The sequence below is a fragment of the Cyprinodon tularosa genome, unplaced genomic scaffold (genome assembly GCF_016077235.1).
Source record: "Cyprinodon tularosa strain WSP-4 unplaced genomic scaffold, ASM1607723v1 ctg913, whole genome shotgun sequence".
In the NCBI taxonomy this organism is placed as follows: domain Eukaryota; kingdom Metazoa; phylum Chordata; class Actinopteri; order Cyprinodontiformes; family Cyprinodontidae; genus Cyprinodon; species Cyprinodon tularosa.
In genome coordinates, this window is record NW_024039689.1 from 2,062 (window position 1) to 15,037 (window position 12,976).

The window sequence follows — 12,976 nt, forward strand, 5'->3', positions numbered from 1 at the left end:
TTACATTCATGATCAGTTCCTCACTTTATGTATTAAAAATAAAATTTAAATAAAGAAATGAAGAAATATGAAGATTTTCAAAATTATAAAGAACATTTAATTGATCTCTGATTAAAACAGTTTTAACATGAATTTTCTGTAGTTTAGAAAATTAACAGATTTAAAGACTATTTTCATTTTATTAGTTGAATCTTCTTACTTTTTACGTCTAAGTTAAAAAAGGAACAAATCAAGTCATAAAAGAAACCAACAGAAAAGGAAATCAGAAGTAGAAACGTGATGATCTATTCTGTGTCGTAAACTTTTCCCTTTAAATGAGCAGAAACATCAGAACCATGAGGTGAAAAAATCCACTGAAGGCAAACGGGGATTCTCCCTGATTATGGGATGCTGGGCCGCACACACATTCTGCTTTTACTATATGTAGTGAGGACCGCCTTCCTGTTTCCCTGAAACAGCTGGATGTCCTCACTTTGAGGCCAAAACAGAAGCACACACACACAGACTGTAAAACAAAACCAAAACACAGTTTGAGACGACAGGTGGTTGCTATGGAAACCACTGGGGGATTGGACTCGTGAGTGAAAGCTGCTTCCAAACCAGGATGACCCCCCCAGGTTACTGCTGTTTACCTGTGGCTCTTTGTGGGTCCTTGAATTTCCATCAGAAACTCCTGAATGTTCTGCAGAAAAAAGAAAGAAAAACCCACAAAAAAAAAACATGATTAGAACTGAGTCAGAGCGAAAGACTTGCCGCTCTGAGGGACTCGCCGCTCTGAGGGACTCGCCGCTCTGAGGGACTCGCCGCTCTGAGCGACTCGCCGCTCTGAGCGACTCGCCGCTCTGTGGGACTCGCCGCTCTGAGAGACTCGCCGCTCTGAGGGGAGGGACTCGCCGTTCTGAGGGACTCGCCGCTCTGAGGGACTCGCCGCTCTGAGGGACTCGCCGCTCTGAGGGGAGGGACTCGCCGCTCTGAGGGGAGGGACTCGCCGCTCTGAGGGACTCGCCGCTCTGAGCGACTCGCCGCTCTGTGGGGAGGGACTCGCCGTTCTGAGGGATTCGCCGCTCTGAGGGACTCGCAGTTCTGAGGGACTCGCCGCTCTGAGGGGAGGGACTCGCCGCTGTGAGGGACTCGCCGCTCTGAGGGGAGGGACTCGCCGCTGTGAGGGACTCGTCGATTTGAGGGACTTGCCGCTCCGAGGGACTCGCCGCTGTGAGGGACTCGCCGCTGTGAAGACTCGCCACTCTGAGGGGAGGGACTCGCCGCTCTGAGGGACTCGCCGTTCTGAGGGACTCGCCGTTCTGAGGGACTCGCCGCTCCGAGGGACTCGCCGCTCTGAGGGACTCGCCGCTCTGAGGGACTCGCCGTTCTGAGGGACTCGCCGCTCCGAGGGACTCGCCGCTCCGAGGGACTCGCCGCTCCGAGGGACTCGCCGCTCTGAGGGACTCGCCGCTCTGAGGGACTCGCCGTTCTGAGGGACTCGCCGCTCCGAGGGACTCGCCGTTCTGAGGGACTCGCCGCTCCGAGGGACTCGCCGCTCCGAGGGACTCGCCGCTCTGAGGGACTCGCCGCTCTGAGGGACTCGCCGCTCTGAGGGACTCGCCGCTCTGAGGGACTCGCCGCTCTGTGGGGAGGGACTCGCCGTTCTGAGGGATTCGCCGCTCTGAGGGACTCGCAGTTCTGAGGGACTCGCCGCTCTGAGGGGAGGGACTCGCCGCTGTGAGGGACTCGCCGCTCTGAGGGGAGGGACTCGCCGCTGTGAGGGACTCGTCGATTTGAGGGACTTGCCGCTCCGAGGGACTCGCCGCTGTGAGGGACTCGCCGCTGTGAAGACTCGCCACTCTGAGGGGAGGGACTCGCCGCTCTGAGGGACTCGCCGTTCTGAGGGACTCGCCGTTCTGAGGGACTCGCCGCTCCGAGGGACTCGCCGCTCTGAGGGACTCGCCGCTCTGAGGGACTCGCCGTTCTGAGGGACTCGCCGCTCCGAGGGACTCGCCGCTCCGAGGGACTCGCCGCTCCGAGGGACTCGCCGCTCTGAGGGACTCGCCGCTCTGAGGGACTCGCCGTTCTGAGGGACTCGCCGCTCCGAGGGACTCGCCGTTCTGAGGGACTCGCCGCTCCGAGGGACTCGCCGCTCCGAGGGACTCGCCGCTCTGAGGGACTCGCCGCTCTGAGGGACTCGCCGCTCTGAGGGACTCGCCGCTCTGAGGGACTCGCCGCTCTGAGGGACTTGGACACCTTGGCCGTTGCAGCAGAGCTCCCACCTGAAGCCGACCTTTCATCAAAGTTTACATCCAGTTTCTGCTAAAATCTACCTGAGTGAAGTTGCCCCCCCCACCTTCTTCAAATCAGACAAAATTAGTGAAAACGTTTGTGCAGCAAAAATTTTTGTTTGTGCCACTATCGTTTTAAAGATATAAAGAGATGTTTCTAGAGGTCATCAAAGGTCCACCCCCCCCCCAACTTTCTTTAAATCTTCAAATCCAAAGCAGCACAAACAAAAATTTTTGCTGCACAAACGGAGCTGAGTTAATTGACACCTATGTCATCTGATTTGAATAAGGTGGGGGGGGCTGGTTGACCTTTGATGACCTCTAGAAATATTTCTTTATATCTTCAAAACGACAGCAGCACAAAAGAAAAATTTTGCTGCACAAACGTTTGACACTAATTTTGTCTGATTTGAAAAAGGTGGGGGGGCCAACGTCACTCAGGTCTGAAATCTCTCACCTCCACGAAGCTCAGCAGCTTTCCTGTCGACATCTCTAAGCCCTGATTGGCCGCCTCGCTCTTCCGCAGCTGACACTCCAGGATGGCCACCTTCTTCCTCAGCTCCTCCGATTCCTCCTGGGTTAAAGTTAAAAAGAAAATCCATCTGAATCTCTCCACAAAGTTAGACCTAAACATCAGCGAGAGTTTCTTTCCATTGCTGAGACTCTGGGTTTGTGATGTTCTAGATCTGGGATTCTAGGTCACCGACCTTCTTGGTCGTTCCTGGATGCTCCATCCTCTGAGTCTTCAGCTCAGCGATTTCGGCCTCCAGCAGGTGGATGACCTCCTCATAGTCCATCTCCATCCCCCTGGCTTGTTTCTGAGCCTCCTCAGCCAGCTGGATCTTGGTCTTTAGAGCCCGACTCTCTTCTGCTCCAACTTCAGCCTCCTGCAGAGTTCAGGGAAAGAGGAAGAGCAGGACTTTAGGTGGATCTTAAATCTCCCCAGGTCTGAGGAAGGTTCATTGAATCAGCAGGCCGTTGGGCCTCTGGAGATCTGCCAGATGTCAGCGTTAGAAAAGCAGCCTCAGTGCAGGATGACCAACATTCGTCTTTATTAACAGGAAAAATCCTGGGAAATAAAGCAGGTTTAGAGGTCGTCTCCTGAGGTCAGGATGTAATCAAATCAGCAGCAACACAAAGAGCACCACAGAAACCCCTCAGCTCATCATTCAGACACTTTTCATTCTCTCTTTCTGGTTTCTTCTGTTGCCCCTGGTTACGCCTCTGAGCTGATTCCCAGCCTGAGAGTACGATGCAGCGACTAAAGACCAACTTCCAGCTGAGATGAACCCCAGAGGACTGGCAGCTCTGGAAAAGTTTTAGAAGGTCAGGTATATGATGTTCCAAAACAGTTAAAATCAATCCTCTGGACTTTGTTTCTAAGTTTGAAGACGTTTCTCTTCCATCAAGGAAAATTTTTCTATTAAAAATATATACAGCAGCCCAACAAAGCCTGGTTTTAGTTTAGAAAACATGCAAATAGAAACGGATGAACGGGTCCCCCCCTTTGGAATGGGGGCCGTTTGGCTTCTTTGTTAGCCTGCAATGCCCCATACCTGTCTATGTCTCTAAAGGGGGGTCGTTAGAGGGAATTGCTGGATGTTCTGTTCCCCTGTAAAGGTATCTTGGAAGAATGGAAATAGATAGATGATGGAGCTCCTGTTATAAAGCCAATGCTGCTCCACTGTGTTGAGGTGAAAAGAAAGCTGAGCAAAAAGGCAAAGTTCTCAGTTTATTGGTCATAATATCTGGATCATCACTGATCTTTTGCTCAATAGCTTCCAGGTCATGTGACCAATTGACTTAAATAATGTGTTGGATCATAGCACTCCATTGCCTTCAAAAGTTGCACCTTTTATTTGTGTGTGATCATATCAGGAAGAGACATAGTCAGGTATGGGGCATTGCAGGCTAACAAAGAAGCCAAACGACCCCCATTCCAAAGGGGGGGGCCCGTTCATCCGTTTCTATTTGCATGTTTTCTAAACTAAAACCAGGCTTTGTTGGGCTGCTGGATAAAACCTGGAACTAAACGCTATTTCTGACATTTGGAATTGAAAAATCTTCCTGGATGGAAGAGAAACGTCTTCATACTTGGAAACAAAGTCCAGAGGATTGATTTTAACTTTTTTAGGAATGACTCTGGATGACTGAGGATCTTCACCAGCAGGTATATGAGGGATTATAGAGGTTTATCTTCATAACAATGTGAGTGACTAATAAAGATGAGCAGGAAAAGTCTTTGGTGCTGAGGCTGGTTCTCCTGAAAAAGGAGCTGTCTGATCTACTTTCTATAGTTCTAGTGAGGACGCAGGCAGCTGAGTTCTTCTGATCTACTCTGAAGGTCCAGATCTAGAGCCTGGTTGCTGCTTTCTAGCTGGATTAGCCGAAGCTGGATGCTAACTTTGAAAAACTCTTCCTTTGTTTTAGCCAAATATCTCTTAGTTGTTCTGTGAAGGTTCTCAGTAGAGATAAAATCATCTGCCAAGGTTTCTGCTCAGAGAGAAGACGTCATTCTGAACAAGCAAAGCCATAACAGCTAAGCTGCGTCTGCAACATGAGGCTTTGATTCTACTTGGAAAAATCTGGACACAGCAACATTTTCACGTTACTGAGGTCTTTCCTTCTAAACACAACGACTAGCTGTTTTTCTGACACCAGATAAAACCTATGATGATAGAGATGATTATGTTATATCTTTAGGTTTCAGTTTCACAGAGATCTATTTAATGATCCATGGATGCCTGGAAGTGATTAGCTGGGCTGGAAAAGGTGTAAATTCATTAGAGGTTTATTATTTCTGCAGCCTTGCAGCAGTGAACATGGTAACCAAACTCGTCCTGCAGAGATGGCATATGCACAGAAAACTAACAGGACTCACAGGAAGGGAAAAATAGAGTTTTCCTAATTAGACCTGGAAACATGGAGGGACAGGAAGTCCATCTGTTACTCTCTCCTTCCCCGCAGGGCTGCTTATGTCTCTAAACCTTAACAAGCTGCTGCGTAGCAAACGTCTGTGTCTGTGAGCGCAGCTCGGGTCGGCAGAGCGTCCAGCGAGCTTTCAAAGGGCCGATCAAAGCCCCCAAACTGACCCTGAGAAGAAATAAGATGAGAAGATTGCTGCTGCCAGCAGAGGTCGCTGTGGAGCACCGTGTGCATTAATAAAAAAAAGGATTTATTGCTTCATTTACATTTCAGAAATGAAGCAATGCCTCGGTCAGCCTGCAGACACGATGTGAATGCTGCAAACGGAGCAAAGACTGGCTGCTCTCTAAACCCCACCAGGCATAAACCCTTCAGCGCCCATCATCATCATCCTCAGTCCTAATGACCTCTCTGACCTCTGGAACATCTCCCTCTGCAGCTCAGGGGAAGAAAGAAGCTCCCTCTGGGTTTTCATTTACCGTAAAATAAAAACAACAAATACAATAACAGGAGATAAAAAAAAGCAGTTTTTTTCAGTATCATGAACCTGAAGTGGAGAAATGAGAGAATAAATATTTTCTTCAGTTTCTGCTCCGGATGTCCAACCAACAGATCGCAAACATCCTGCCGGAGCCTTCGCTGTTTCTCTATATCTGTTAGCCGAGTCTAAATCTAGATATCGATCTGATTACGCAACGCAGAGAAGCGGAGAGGCAGCGAAGTGGGAGCGGACGAGGCCGAGACCCTTCAGCTGTGAATCAGAGCAAACAAACGGGAGGAGGAACTATTTTAGAGCCCCAAAGATGAGCGAATGGAGGCCTCACCCTGCTGCTGCTGCTGAGTGGGTGCAACTCCGCTTCCCACTCACACACACTCATCTACTGAAGCCTGTATTCCTGTGCAGTGTGTGTGTGATGGGGGAACAACTCAAGATCTATTTTTACAGACCATGAAGATACTAAATACTTTTTATCCTGCCTGCTGCCAGGGGTGGATTTAGGAAATTTGGGGCCCTGGGCAAAGACAGGCAGACCCATTCTCCAGATATAGAAAGGTTAATAGAATAGACATCCATTCTCTGTTCTAGGTTGTGTCCCTCTCTTCTTGTCCCTTTTCTTCTTGTTTTCCTCTCTATGTTTTGTACTCAGCTGACTTTTCATGCTGTCTCTAAAGGAATGAAAGATTTTTTCCAAGCACTAAGCTCACTTAGCTGATTGCTCCTTCCTGTGTTTCCAAAAAGGCCAAAGTAAATAACCCAGTCCTTCTTTTCACTGTAGACAAGCCATGATCTGCTTATCTGTTCTCCATTTTTCATTTGGATGAAATAATAGCTGCATGAATCATGACAGCAGACAAGATAGAGGAGAGCAGGAGGCGGGGTTACCAATCTACTCGCTCTGGAGAGCAGAGTTCGCTGCTTTTAGATGTTGTCTCCAAAGTCTCCAGTAGCAGAAAAAAGTCTCTAGATTTGGCGCTAGGAGCTTTTTAGAAATCAAAGTGCTAGAGGGTCTGAAAAGTGGCTAAATATAGCGACTAAAGCGCTAAGTTGGCAACACTGCTCTTTGCATGGTTTGTTTTCAAATGGTTTGCTGCTGTCTGTTTGGACCTTTCTGAACATGTGCAGCAAATGGACTGATCCAATATGGTGGACACTGAAGGGGGGGGGGCTGAGACACACTGAATATTATCAGCGTTCTGATGGCATTTTAGCCAAAGGATTTTTTATCAAAAACATAATTAATGTGCACAAATAAGGAATTGTTGTATTAAAAATACATGGAAAGAGAGTTTTATGGGGCCCCCAGGAACTTGAGGCCCTAAGCAGCTGCCTAGTATTTCCTAACGGTAACCAACCCGTCTCCTAACTTTTAGCGAAGCAGCTCCTGTTTAATGCTGCTTTCTGTCTCTCCTCCAATCACATAGCTACTCTGTACATCAGTGAAATGCGACCACCAATCAGATGTCTCAAAGAGACAGATCTGATGATGTCACACCGAGAGGCGGGACACAGCAACATCTGGAGAGAAGAAGAAAAACACGGACTCAAAACGTTCTGAATGACAGCTGCATCCAACCTCTGTTACCTTTGATAAAGTAAACGAGCAGAAAGGGGAGAATATTGATGGAGACTGTCCAATCCTTCAGAAAGTTACGCCTGTGACCTAAAATATAATATGTTTCTGGTCCAATCTTTAAAACTCAATGCTATTTCTGACATTTTGAATCTTAAAAAGTTCCTGGATGGGAAGAGAAACGTCTTCAAACTTGGAAACAAAATCTAGTGGATGTTTTTTAACTTTTTTGGAATGACTCTGACCTGGATGACTGAGAATCTTCACCATCAAACCTAAAAAATTTATATTTTTCATATATTCATTCGTTTATTCATGATTTATCAGACAAATCTGTTTATTTTGTAGCTTTAATCCTAACAGGAGCGTCTGTAGGAGAAACCTGATTGACTCCTGTGCAGCACGGAGAGTGGCCTCACATCACTGCAGGCTGTTAATGAGCTGAGGAGCTGTTACCCCACTCTAACTGATCTATTTCTGTGGGTGGGATCCCTGAGTCACTGGTTTCTCTATGAGGTTTTGGTTGATAAAGGATTTATTTTTGTCCGACCGTCTTTCATAACAACCCTTAAAAAAAAACATCCTTTTATAGAAACCTGAGATTAGATTGACCAGATGGAGGCGGTTCTAGGTGCCGTTAAAAAATCTGTTTTATTGACTAATTGAACATTTTAGTCCACGGCCTGCAGGCCTCTTCCAGCCCCGCATCCGTAGCATCAGGTTGATGGTTAACCAGTCAGCTACAAACATCAATACGTCAAATATATAAACCAGCACTTTAAGCGCTGCAGGCTGGCAGCAGCCTGCTGTCATCCGGTAGATCGTCACCAGATTAACTTTTTCTGGAGCTAAACATGTAAATTTCCTTCTTTCTTTTAACATCAGGAGCCTCTTTTAAATTGAATGACCTACAGATATTCTGAAGTCTGATTTAATGATATTTGGAGCTTCTGGCAATACTAGGCAGCTGCTTAGGGCCCCAAGTTCCTGGGGGCCCCATAAAACTCTGTTTACATGTATGGTTAATACAACTATTCCTTATTTGTGCACATTAATTATGTTTTTGGCTAAAATGCCATCAGAACGCTGATAATATTCAGTGTGTCTCAGCCCCCCCCCCTTCAGTGTCCACCATATTGGATCAGTCCATTTGCTGCACATGTTCAGAAAGGTCCAAACAGACAGCAGCAAACCATTTGAAAACAAACCATGCAAAGAGCAGTGTTGCCAACTTAGCGCTTTAGTCGCTATATTTAGCCACTTTTCAGACCCTCTAGCACTTTGATTTCTAAAAAGCTCCTAGCGCCAAATCTAGAGACTGTTTTCTGCTACTGGAGACTTTGGAGACAACATCTAAAAGCAGCGAACTCTGCTCTCCAGAGCGAGTAGATTGGTAACCCCGCCTCCTGCTCTCCTCTATCTTGTCTGCTGTCATGATTCATGCAGCTATTATTTCATCCAAATGAAAAATGGAGAACAGATAAGCAGTTCATGGCTTGTCTACAGTGAAAAGAAGGACTGGGTTATTTACTTTGGCCTTTTTGGAAACACAGGAAGGAGCAATCAGCTAAGTGAGCTTAGTGCTTGGAAAAAATCTTTCATTCCTTTAGAGACAGCATGAAAAGTCAGCTGAGTACAAAACATAGAGAGGAAAACAAGAAGAAAAGGGACAAGAAGAGAGGGACACAACCTAGAACAGATAATGGATGTCTATTCTATTAACATTTCTCTATCTGGAGAATAAGGCTGTTTTATATGTTGTCTTCTCCATTCAGAGGGGCCCCCTGCCTGTCTTTGCCTAGGGCCCCACATTTCCTAAATCCGCCCCTGACTACATAACAGCATAAAGTATCAGTGGAGGAGAAACTGTTTGTGTGGATTTATGCAGCAGCTGAAACTGTGGATTTCTCTTGTCTCATATATTTAGTTATTTTATTTATCCAGTGAAAAATGTTTTTACCTGCAAGAATGACAAAATGTCTGAGTGAGAATTTAAACAAAACATATTTATTCCCACGACCAGCCAAATATTTCTCAGGGTTTGTTAAAGTGTGTTTAACCCTTGTATTTACACAGTGCGGGTCATTTTGACCCGCACTGTGTAAATACAAGCAAAATAGTCAAGAAAACAGGTTAAACCAATAACCAATTTATTTTAGATTACTTAAACATTAAGTCAAGTGACAAACCATACAGTTTTATTTCACACACTTTATTTAGGTTTAAAATGTTCCCTCTTCACAAATTTTGTTTTTTGAAATTTAGCTTTAAAATTCGCTAGTTACTAATATTTTGAACATTCAACAATTTTAAAGTTCTCCAAATGATGGGAAGAATGTAACTGCTTTTTGCAGATGGAATTCATACATTTCACACAAGATGTACTTGTTTTACTGTCCACTCTGGAGGGACAGAGCTGTGATCTTTTCCTCTTCTATTCACCCGTCTCCACTTTATGTTGGTTGGGTAGCGGGCAGTCTTGCCCTGGCAGCTGTATATTGCTGTGACTTTGTCCAGATTGTCAACTCCTCCTCTGGTTGAGTTATAATCCAGGATCATTTGTGCCTTCAAGTCCTTTCTTGTGCTCAGAGATATATCAGCTTGCATTATATTCATGATAAGAACCTTCTGTTCCCAACATGGTCAGCTTTCTTTTCTGAAGTTCTTCTCCAAACAGGTAGGACATAGAGGTTGTCAAAAGTGATGTTATGACTTGCAGCCCTTCACTCATATGCAGCATCACACACATCCCCTGATTCTTCTAAGCTTTTCCTCCAGATAGCTTTCCAGTATACAGTATACTTGCATATATCATGCATAGCTGGATTTTGCACCTCAGGTTGCCCATATTATGATATGGGCATTCTGAGCAATGCAGACTGAATCTCTTCAATTCATGTGATTGCAAATCTGGTAGGGCCAGGAGTTTTTATCAAATTAGCTGATGATAGTCTGCATCAACTCTGGTGTTGTGATGTTGTCACTCTTGCAGAAGATGATTGCCTCATTCCTGGGCTTTCATCTGTTCGGGGGATAATAGAAGACTCTTCCTCTGAGTCCATCTCATAGTAGGAGAATTGATAATGTGGGTCAACAACTTTGTCTTCTGATTCTGGAATATCCTCTGCCTTAGAAAACTCTTGCTCTACATCACTATCCAAGTTAAAAATTTGTGAAAAAGACTACTCAGCTGTAATCCTTCAGGAGCTAAGTTTTTGGTGAGTTTTTTCATATACAGGTGCTGGTCATAAAATTAGAATATCATGAAAAAGTAGATTGATTTCAGTAATTCCATTTAAAAAGTGAAACTTGTATATTATATTCATACATTACATACAAACTCATATATTTCAGATGTTTATTTTGTTTAATTTTGATGATTACAAATGACAACAAATGAAAATCTCAAATTCATCATATCAGAAAATTAGAATATTGTGAAAAGGTTCAAAATTGATGGCCCCTGGTGCCACACTCTAATCAGCTAATTAACTCAAACCACCTGCAAAAGCCTTTAAATGGTCTTTCAGTCTAGTTCTATAGGCTACACAATCATGGGGAAGACTGCTGACTTGACAGTTGTCCAAAAGACGACCATCGACACCTTGCACAAGGAGGGCAAGACACAAAAGGTCATCGCTAAAGAGGCTGGCTGTTCACAGAGCTCAGTGTCCAAGCACATTAATAGAGAGGTGAAGGGAAGGAAAAGATGTGGTCGAAAAAAGTGTACAAGCAAGAGAGATAACCGCACCCTGGAGAGGATTGTGAAACAAAACCCATTCAAAAATGTGGGGGAGATTCACAAAGAGTGGACTGCAGCTGGAGTGAGTGCTTCAAGAACCACCACACACAGACGTATGAAAGACATGGGTTTCTGCTGTCGCATTCCTTGTGTCAAGCCACTCTTGAACCACAGACAGCGTCAGAAGCGTCTTGCCTGGGCTAAAGAGAAACAGGACTGGACTGCTGGTGAGTGGTCCAAAGTCATGTTCTCTGATGAAAGTAAATTTTGCATTTCCTTTGGAAATCAAGGTCCCAGAGTCTGGAGGAAAAGAAGAGAGGCACTTCATCCACGTTGCTTGAAGTCCAGTGTAAAGTTTCCACAGTCAGTGATGGTTTGGGGTGCCATGTCATCTGCTGGTGTTGGTCCATTGTGTTTTCTGAGGTCCAGGGTCAACGCAGCCACATACCAGGAAGTTTTAGAGCACTTCATGCTTCCTGCAGCTGACCAACTTTTTGGAGATGCAGATTTCATTTTCCAACAGGACTTGGCACCTGCACACAGTGCCAAAGCTACCAGTACCTGGTTGAAGGACCATGGTATCCCTGTTCTTAATTGGCCAGCAAACTCTCCTGACCTTAACCCCATAGAAAATCTATGGGGTATTGTGAAGAAGAAGATGCAATACACCAGACCCAACAATTCAGAAGAGCTAAAAGCCACTATTAGAGCAACCTGGGCTATCATAACACCTGAGCAGTGCCACAGACTGATCGACTCCATGCCACGCCGCATTGCTGCAGTAATACAGGCCAAAGGAGGCCCAACTAAATACTGAGTGCTGTACATGCTCATACTTTTCATGTTCATACTTTTCAGTTGGCCAACATTTCTATAAATCCTTTGTTTTTATTGGTCTTCAGTAATATTCTAATTTTCTGATATGATGAATTTGAGATTTTCATTTGTTGTCATTTGTAATCATCAAAATTAAACAAAATAAACATCTGAAATATATGAGTTTGTATGTAATGTATGAATATAATATACAAGTTTCACTTTTTAAATGGAATTACTGAAATCAATCTACTTTTTCATGATATTCTAATTTTATGACCAGCACCTGTAGATGACGTGAGAGCAGTGACAAGAACTAGTGTAAGAAAGTTCCCTCCCTTACCACACCTGGGTCTGGGTCTCAGAGGCAAATGAAAAGAGTAAAGTACATCAAAGAGCCATTTTTATTTACCTGAATGGCTACTTACCCACATTAAAGTGTCGGGGTCAAAATGACCCATAACATCATATTTGTATACATACTCTGCACAGACACTCCACTACACATCAGAGTGGCCAGATTTTACATACATGTTCATGACCCCAGATGAGGAAAAGTCACCAAATTTCATGAAGAAAAAAAAAAGATAACCAGTACTTTGATCAACACAAAAACTGAAATGGGTCAAATTGACCCTTAACATAATATAAGGGTTAATTTGTTCTGACTGTGACCAACCTTCACAGTTTTTCCATCAACATAAGTAAGGTAGACAAACTGATTACGAAGGTCTGTATGATGAACTGTTCTCTCTTTGCAAAGATAAGAAAATAAAATGCAGACTGAGAGAAATTCATCGATCTCCGGTCATTAAACTGTGGTGAATGGTTGAATACTTTTTTCCCACTACGATACTCACCTGCCTGACCTTGCTGAGCTCCTCCTGCAGCTCGTGGTTAACCCTCTGCGACTCGACAAGCTGCTCCTGCAGAGGCGAGCAGCACATGTGGCTCAAACCTGGAACCCTTCCTGTTTAACAACCTTTTTTTCCTGTGGTTACCTGGAGAGTCTTGATCTCCTTCAGAGCCTCAATGTGCTCCTTCCTCAACTTCTCCATCTCCTCCAGGTCGTCTGAGTCCGACAGCGATGGCTGAACAAACATGGAGGAAATCAGAGGTGTAAAAAGATCCCAAAGCTTCGTCTGATT

General features: G+C 45.0%; 1 protein-coding gene across 1 annotated transcript in view; it reads right to left on the bottom strand.

Moving 5' to 3' along the window:
* Positions 1-613: 613 nt before the first annotated feature.
* stxbp4 (syntaxin binding protein 4) overlaps positions 614-12,976 on the bottom strand; it is an 89,764-nt gene continuing 77,401 nt past the window's right edge. The window contains exons 15-19 of the mRNA XM_038274413.1: positions 12,830-12,919; positions 12,689-12,754; positions 2,981-3,160; positions 2,731-2,847; positions 614-682 (exon numbers count right to left, since the gene is read on the bottom strand). Coding sequence (XP_038130341.1) covers positions 629-682; positions 2,731-2,847; positions 2,981-3,160; positions 12,689-12,754; positions 12,830-12,919 — 507 coding nt within the window. The 3' untranslated portion in view covers positions 614-628. The remainder of the gene's footprint in view (positions 683-2,730; positions 2,848-2,980; positions 3,161-12,688; positions 12,755-12,829; positions 12,920-12,976) is intronic.